Consider the following 9,294-nt stretch of genomic DNA (forward strand, 5'->3'; position numbering starts at 1 on the left):
TGTGTTCCAAATTTGAGGTTGATTTCTCAAAAAATTAGCGTAAGATTTTGTTTGGGTGCAGTACCAGACTTTTTTCCATTAGATTCCAGCAAATGCTTTTCAGCACATTCAGCAGTAACTTTAACCAAATTTCAAAGACATAGAAGTAAGTTTGAAAAGACATATACAGATGTATTTCAGTGGGTCAAAAAATCACTCTAAGGTTAAGCTAATCACATTTAATATGAATGTAAAATATAATAAATTTTCATTTATTCACAATTAACATGCCATTGCATGTCTGAAAACATTAAAATCAGTTAAGTATTTTCTTTGAAGTATATTATTTCTGTAATACTTACTTTTTTAACAGTATGCTAAAGTGTACCTCTTTTAAACAAAGAAATACTGTCAGTCTTCCATTTAACAAAAATGATCTACTGAAGAATATCCTTATATAATAAATGATGACTATTTATTCACTTAATTCACTCTGCATTGCTTTATGCGGAAGATTAATCAATATTTAAGCTTTTTAATGAGATGTCAAACAGTTTAAACTTCAATCTGTGAATGAATCATTCAGAAATGGGTCAGCTGGATTCATTGCGAAGATCTGAATCACACTGTAAATGATATTTACAACAATTTCGTCTTCAGTTATTTCTTAATTTAACCTAAATCAGCATAATTACCTCTTCTGAGATGTCTGAGTGGAATGGCCTGGTTGTGTACTGGTGTGTAAACTCAAATGAACTTGTTGCCTTTTGCCCCTTTTGGCTTGTTTCGGCTACATTCCTGTGTAAAAGCTGCGCGTCTGTGTAGCTGGCCTCCGATCAGAGCGTGCTCTCCAGCAAGCATTAATTAACCCTTATTATTCAGTGGTTTGGACTTGGTAATTCCTCAAGGTAGTCTTTGTTTGAAAGTGCACTCATGAGCAATTGGATGAGTATTATAAGATAGTGGCACCCACTGTGTGCTTTCATTACTCTTCTTTACTGAATGGTTTTGTGGACAGAAACAGACAGGATTGAACCTTCTCTCCAGGTTAAACGAATAAACCCTGAAGGTACATGCAGTTCCAAAGAGTTCACGCATACTAAGCTGCTCTGAAGTCAGGCGTCTGGCCAGGTTGCCTTTTCTGGAGCTTTTGAGCTCTGGCCTTGCTCTTGTGCGTGCCGTAGAAATCGAAGTGATGTCATTTGTCTTGGCTCCTTTCGTCTGTTTACATCTCAAGGACTGTTAAATAGAGCGTGGTGCTATGGTCAGTGTCACTATTACTGTAGCTCATACTTACGACTTTGGTACAGATTTTTACCCCCATTTACATCCTGGAGGAGTCGACACTTCCAAAAAGGTGTTTTCCCAATTTTTGGGTTCCCTTTTAGTGAACACTTCTTAAAAGAACCACTTTTTCTTAGTTTGAAGATGATTTTATTGATTTTTCCATTATAAAGGAACTTTTGTGCAATGGAAAGATTGCATGGATGTTAAAGGTTCTTCTCAGAACCATAGATGTCAATGAAGAATCTTTATTTTTAAGAGTGTATTTGACAAAAGACAGAGCCAGTCTTCAGATTTTAGGGAGTCAGAGTTGACATATTTCACAGAAAATCATGTAGTGTATGATGGATACAGACTCCAGTTTTTTAACTTCTGACTTTGATTCCATCCACTTGAAGGATATCAAACATGTTTGATATTTTGACTTGAAAAGTCTGGTAGTGTGTATCATTCCGTTTTTCTCTGTAGACATTTACGAAGACGCTTAGTATTTTAAAATCTGCTCAGATTTTAGAAGTTGTGTAGTGTATTACAGCCTTTAGGGGTTTGTGTGTCATGTGGTGTAACCATTATTTTAACCAAGTTAAAGGTTGTATCAGCGATTTCTAGCCTGAAACATAAAGTGTCAAATTCAGCTGAGCTGTCTTCACGATCCGCTCGCTGCCTGCCCCATAAATTGTCTGTGAAAAAAACGCGTCTCTTTGGTCAGCCTAGGGTCCGAGATATGCCAAAAAAACAATCGGCACTACCAACCTTTCCACAGATAAACAAACAGTGTTCCAACCAATCAGCGTCAGGGGTTTGGTGTTGTGGACTTTCGCTCCGCCTCCCTCACATCCCTGCACCAGTAGGAAAGTCCACAACACCAAACCCCTGACGCTGATTGGTTGGAACACTGTTTGTTTATCTGTGGAAAGGTTGGTAGTGCCGATTGTTTTTTTGGCATATCTCGGACCCTAGGCTGACCAGAGAGATGCGTTTTTTTCACAGACAATTTATGGGGCAGGCAGCGAGCGGATCGTGAAGAAAGGTCAGCTGAAATTGACACTTTATGTTTCAGGCTAGAAATCGCTGATACAACCTTTAAAAGTAATATATTTTGTACTTATACGCATCTTAATCATTATTAAAAAAAAAACAAACAAACATTTTTTTAGACAAATATCCTGAATTATTAATTTATAAATATTATTACGGTTTTGGGGAACCTGAATGAACCTGTTTAATGATAATATTAATAATAATATAATAATAATATTAATTAATGAGCAGCAAACAATTTTGAAGTATTATCTTTGCTAAGAATTAATAATAAAGGATTATGACAAACTACTAAAAGCAAATAAAAAATTCATAAAACCATACAAGAGGTGTATTGTAAGTCATTTTAAGTGAAAAATGCATTTTTTAAAATATATTTTTGATTTAGATCCCGACAAAATAGAGCAAAAAGTACCAAAAAGTATAGTTTGCTCATCAAGGCTGCATTTATTTGATCAAAAATATGGAAAAACAACGACAAAATATTGTTTTTTATTTGAATATAGTTTAACTAGTGCTGGGCAACGATTAATCGTGATTAATTACATCCGAAATAAAAGTTTTTGTTTATATTATGTATGTGTGTGTATATTTTTTATGTATATTATAAAGACACACATACAGTATATATTATGAAAATATTTACAGGTAGCCTACTTAAATGTATATATTGATATTCATATAATTTAGATTATATATATAAATATAAAAAAATAAATATATATATATACACAGTACACACACATATATTATGTACACAAAAACTTTTATTTTGGATGCATTTAATTGTGATTAATTGTGATTCATGTTTGCCTAGCACAAAATTTAATGTACTGTATAATTTATTCCTGTGATGGAAGGCTGAATTTTCAGCATCATTACTTACATTTTTCTTGAATATATATGTGACCCTGGACCACAAAACCAGTCATAAGGGTCCAGAATAAATAAACATTCCATTGATACATGGTTTGTTAGGATAGGACAATATTTGGTTGAGATACAAATATTTGAAAATCTGGAATCTGAGGGTGCAAAAAAAATCTAAATATTGAGAAAATTGCCTTTAATGTTGTCCAAATGAAGTTCTTAGCAAAGCATATTACTAATCAAAAATTAAGATTTGATATATTTATGTAGGAAATTTACAAAATATCTTCATGGAACATAATCTTTACTTAATGTCCTAATGAATTTGGCAAGAAAAAGATTTTTTTTTTTTTAATTTTGACCCATACAATGTATTTTTGGCTATTGCTACAAATATACCTGTGCTTCTTAAGACTGGTTTTGTGGTCCAGGGCCACATATATGCATTTGCGTGTGTAATAATTTTAACATATAATTTATTCCTGTAATGTAAAGCTGAATTTTCAGCATCATTGCTTATTTTTTTCTTGTGTGTATTTATATATACATAATAAGAACCATTATTATTAATTAAGCACTAATAATAAGTGAGTAGTGAGCATGAGATTCTTCTTTCAAAAACCTTAATTAAACCAACCTTTTTGAATGAAACAGTTGTGAAAGTTTGTGTTTTGAGGAAGCATGATATCAATCCTCCAGCATGAAGGTCAGTGGAACTACTTATGAAGGCTGGCATGTGGACTAAAAGAATACGCTTTTGTCTCCTCGTGTCCAGGGCTCCAGTATCTGCCGAGCAGCTATCCACGCTGGAGTGATCAAAGCCAGCGGCGGCTATGTGGACCTCCTGGCTCTGGATAAGAGGAAAAGCTACACCGGGACCTTGAAGAATGGCATCCAGTCGGAGAGGTACACGTCCTGTATCTCAATTCACCTCTGCTCTCGTTTCCTCTCTTTGCTTTCTCTCAGTAACTCAATTCAGCGGTCAGAAGCCACGATGGGCCAAATCTGCCTGTGGCATGTTAGTGGTTGAAGAGTAATGGTGTGGTTTCTCGTTGAGGATGGACCACACAGGGGCTCTCTGCTTACTCTCTAGTGCTGCCTGCAATGTGCTTAAATCGACAGAATCGGCTCCAGTGTAATGAAATCTAACACTTGAATCAAACACCATCATCGAAGGAATCGATCCTCGCCTCTTAAACGCTCGCCGGCCTTGACCGGCCTATAGACTGAGCATAGTAAAGCCATTCACTGACAGCTTGGATAGATTTCCCCTCACCGCACACTATGATGCAGTCTGGGGGAAATGGGGGGCAGCTAGTCGTGTGAACTTTGCTTTATTAACAGGGAAGTTATTCACATGCTCGCCATAGTAACACTGGATGGAAAAGTCGTTGGTGTCTGACTCAGTCAGGGATAATTGCAATGCATCTGATGCCAACGAAGCTCCATATCCATTACTCCACCACCTGAAGGCCACTCCGTTTATGAATAGATGAAAAGGCCAAGAACAGTAGTCAATAATGAATGCTGGAAGAAATCTGAATGAAACCGCAGCACGAGATGAGCACTGAGCCAGTGTTAATGTCATGCTTTCCAGAGCTAATCTGAAGCATATGCACAAATCATTGAAGTTGATTATAAGGCAATGACACTCTTAAATTTAACATCTACAAGACCCAAAGTTGAATCCCTTTTGTTTCCTTTCTGACTGTCTTTTAATTCTGTTAAATGTGCACTTCAAATCTTCAAACCTAAAAGTATATTTTTAAAAAATGGTATGTGAAGATTATATCATATTAATAAAATAAAAGGCCACTTAATTAACTTGTAACGTTAAATGTACTTTAAGTTCACTTAAAAAAAGTGCATTTTGTAATTTGACTACAAATATCAAATTATAAGTTCTATTTTAAAGTGCATTTTAAGTTGTTTTAATGTTTTCATATATTTTGTCATGCTTTAAAGTACACTTATTTTGATGTGTTGACTAACATGCTAAAGCACATGTAAAGTGCTTTTTTATTTGTTAGTATAAATTTCATGTATTTAAAACATACTTAACAAATGTGTAATAACAAATATATTTCAATGCCATACATTGCAATACATACGACATATGAAATATGTTTTAATGCATGACATACAGACTTCAGTAGAAATTACATTAAGTAAATTTCAGTTTCCATTTTTTCTTCAGAACATTCAGCACTTTAACCATATTTAAAAGGCAATAAAATTACGAAATTACATATAAACACGTGCTTAAAGGGATAATTTACCCCAAAATTAAAATTTTATTTCATCGCTTACTCGACCTGTAAGAATTTAATATACACACTACCAAGATTTAAGTAAGATTTTTAATGTTTTTTAAAGAATTCTCTTCTGCTCACCAAGCCTGCATTCATTTGATCCAAAGCAAAACAGATTTTAAAAGCAGAAAAATACAATTTTGAAATCTTTTTACTATTCAAAATATCTGTTTTCTATTTGAATATATTCTAAAATGTCATTACTTGTGGTCAAAGCTACATTTTCAGCATTATTACTCCAGTCTTCAGTGTCACATGATCGTTCAGAAATCATTTTAATATGCTGATTTGCTGTTCAAGAAACATTTTTTATTGTCAATATTTAAAACATTTTTTCAGGATTCTTAAATGAATAGAAAGCTACAAAGATCAACATTATAAATTTTTTTTTTTTTTTGTGGAAAGAAATGATAGGCAATTAATACTTTTATTTAGCAGGGATGCTTTAAATTGATCAAAAGTGCTGATAAAGAAATTTGTAATGTTACAAAAGATTTCTGTTTCAGATAAATGTGTTTTTCTGAACTTTCTATTAATCAAAAAATGTTTTTAATTTTAAAGTTTTTTTAAGCATAAAATCAGAATATTAGAATGATTTCTGAAGGATTATGTGACTAAAATAATGACTAAAAATTCAGCTTTGAAATCACACGAATAAATTACATTTCAATATATATATATTCAAATAGAAAACACATTTTAAATAGTAAAATATTTAAAAAGTAAATATGATTAAAAAACTGATCAAATAAATGCAGGCTTGGTGAGCAGAACAGATTTCTTTAAAAAACATTACAAGTCTTACTGTTCAGAAACTTTTGACTGGTCGTGTATTACTCACATTTTGAAAAGATATTGTGAGGAATATTGGTATTTAATTTTAAAGTGAACTATCACTTTAAGTTCTGCTAAGTAAGATAAAAATAAGTAGATAAAAATACTAAAAACAACTGAATATACTTAAGTGTGAACTGAATGTAATTTAATGCATTTTAGTTCTTTAGATGTGTTTTTAAAATAGTTTGTTAATCACTTATTTCTCTTTCTTTCTTGCAGTAAAGCCAGTACAGATGGCGGTTCGTTTCGTGTCTTCTCTGTTAGAGAGTGAAGCGGAACTGACAGGACAAGAAAGGTCACCGATTTTCTTTTAAAAGTCAGGACATATCAAATGAAATGCAACCTCTCTGACTCTCACTTTTGGAAGAAAAAGACATTTACAGAAGGCCAAAGGATCTGTCAAAGTCTGCTATAGCTCAATCCAAGGGCTTATATACAGTCGTGAATAATATTTTTGACCACACATGCAACTTCTAACAAAATGCAGTGTGGTAGAAACGGTATTTTAACAGCGGTGCTGGTTTTACTCGTTGTTTTTTTAAATCAAGTATTTTTTGAGTATATTCTGTTTTGAATACATGCAAAATCTCAAATTTCCATTCAAAATGCATATTGATTACACTGTATTTAATCTGTACAGATATTTTGTTGATTTGTCTTGTTGTATATTCATAAATCTTTTGTGGAAGCCAGAGCTGAAATAGAGCGCAAAAGTCACCACCTACTTTGTGGGTGAATCACAAAATAACAAACCTAATATGAAAATACAATTCTGAGCTCAGAGCTCATGGTACGTCTGTTTTAAAAGTTCATGATTTATTGTTCAAATCAGTTTCAATCAGGACAATGAGTGGGATTTTTACTTCCGGGGACTTTTGCGCTCTACAGCAATAGTAGTTGAGAGTATACAGTGCTGTAGGGGGGATTTATTGGATCTGAAATGGCCAAACAGATGATTCGCAGAGAAAAGAAGGCAAGCCTCCAAGCAAAAGAAACCTTCCCTTCATAATGCACGCAAGCCTTCCAGAATCAACAGCACTCAGACATTATGGTAAAGGTGCAAAAACATTGAAACAATGTTCGATCCCAGGAGGATTCAGAGTCACCGAGTGCATGTTTAGGCTCATCTTTCATTATGGTACCTTCATTTTTTGATATTTATTATTATGCCTCATTCAACCCCTGCTCAGAACTGCAAATTCTGTGGAACAGAACCAAATATTTATGAATGTGACACGTGATATGTGCTCATTTGAATCAAACATCTGTCATATTCCTGTTTGAGTAAATGCTATACACAACTCAGAGCTTGTCATTACTGCCAAAAGCAATTTCATTAGAAGTTTAGAAGTTTACCTTTATTTTTTATTTGGCACGGAATGAAATCCAAGTGCTCAGTGCCAACTGAGCACCAATTTGTTTAAACCACTTTATACTGCAATGTCATAAAAAGGTACGCTGAAAGCAATGCCTCGGAGAGGAAAGAAGTATGTCTACTTCTTATCATAATGCATATTTCTTAGTATTCAGAATCCAGGATTTAGACTTAATGTGGATGTTCTTATGAAATAAGGGCATGATAATTCCTTTGAAGGCTTCCGTTTTGCTGCTTTTTACTTTCCTTGTAACTTTCTTGAATTGGTTACCTCAGTCCTGTTTCAGCGATGTATTTGAGTATTGATGTTTTAGGGAAATCATAAATGTTTGTACAGTACTTTTTTTGTAAATATTCCGATTTGTGCTTTGTTTTCAAGTCTGTATTGTAAAAGTATGAAAGTGTATGTCTTCTGTGCCTTTTTAAAGCCAGAGGATTATTGTTTTTTTGCACAAAGACTATAAAATCTATGATACTAAGACTGTGTCTGTCTTTTGTCCTTTTAAAAAAAAACTCTATTTAGGTTACTGGGTTTTATCCTGTCCAACAAATAGGACATTTCTGTTTTATTTTGTGAGGTCAAAACCATATCAAAAACTCCCCTGGACCACCCAAGCACTGGTTGGTTAGCTGTTCATACACCACTTTTGATTGAATAAAGAATAGTGGGAGTATACAGATCTTCAGATATTTCAATATAAATGATTTATACTTCAGTCAGGGCATCAGAAAATGCATGTCATGTTCTAAAATAAATTCTGGGTACAAATAGTTGAAAGCAAGTGCTCCTTGGATGAGGGATAGACTAAACGAGGCCAGTTCAAATCAAAAGACAAACTGTTCTTAGCAAGAATGGCAGTTAGTTTCTTAGCCAGAACACGTTCTCATTGATGAACAGGTTGCACATGGAGATGCATGTGTTGTGTCACACACTGTCCCCGGAGAGGTTTATTCTGGGCAAAAACAATGCAAATGTAAGTAATATGTTAAGTCAAAATTATAATATAATTATAATTTTTGAAAATTTTTTTACTAGTAGCTCACACAGATAAAAAAGGGATCAAAATTGTGCCTTTTGGGCTACAACAGCTTGTCACTGGAGCAGTATCCATAAAAGGACATCTTTGTACCTTTTTTTACCACAATTGGTACATATTAGTAGGGTGTGTGCCAATCAAGGTTGATAAGCCATGACCATTTGACCAATGATTATTTTTATCTCTTTAAAAAACTAATGATGACAAAATAAAATAAAAATAAACCAATTGCACAGGAATATGGATCAAAATGCATTAAAGGGAGTGTGAAAATATGCTTAAAATGTCCAGAAATCTTTTCAAAGTGGCAATCAAGAAATTAACCTTTAACCCTTGGAAAAACACATGCATTATTTTGTCCACAGTAAAAATAAGCACTTTTTTGTTTTTGAAAAAATAACAGTATATCAGAGTTGTCTGAACGGTTTAAAAGATGTTCTGATGCATCAGTCACATATTCAGATTTTACTTAGATCATACTTCATCACATCTCACCAATATAAAAGATGTTAAATTAATAGAAAGGTCTCTGTTAAACTGAACCAATAAATGTTGCGTT

At 33.6% G+C, this 9,294-nt stretch overlaps 1 protein-coding gene across 1 annotated transcript in view; it reads left to right on the plus strand.

Annotated features, from left to right (window-relative positions):
* The window catches only part of crispld2 (cysteine-rich secretory protein LCCL domain containing 2), a 28,157-nt gene extending 19,980 nt beyond the window's left edge, over positions 1–8,177 (plus strand). Inside the window, exons 14-15 of the mRNA XM_073836827.1 lie at positions 3,950–4,080; positions 6,543–8,177. Of these exons, the coding sequence (XP_073692928.1) occupies positions 3,950–4,080; positions 6,543–6,594 (183 nt within the window). The 3' untranslated portion in view covers positions 6,595–8,177. The remainder of the gene's footprint in view (positions 1–3,949; positions 4,081–6,542) is intronic.
* Positions 8,178–9,294: the final 1,117 nt, after the last annotated feature.

Source organism: Garra rufa, chromosome 3 (assembly GCF_049309525.1).
Source record: "Garra rufa chromosome 3, GarRuf1.0, whole genome shotgun sequence".
In the NCBI taxonomy this organism is placed as follows: domain Eukaryota; kingdom Metazoa; phylum Chordata; class Actinopteri; order Cypriniformes; family Cyprinidae; genus Garra; species Garra rufa.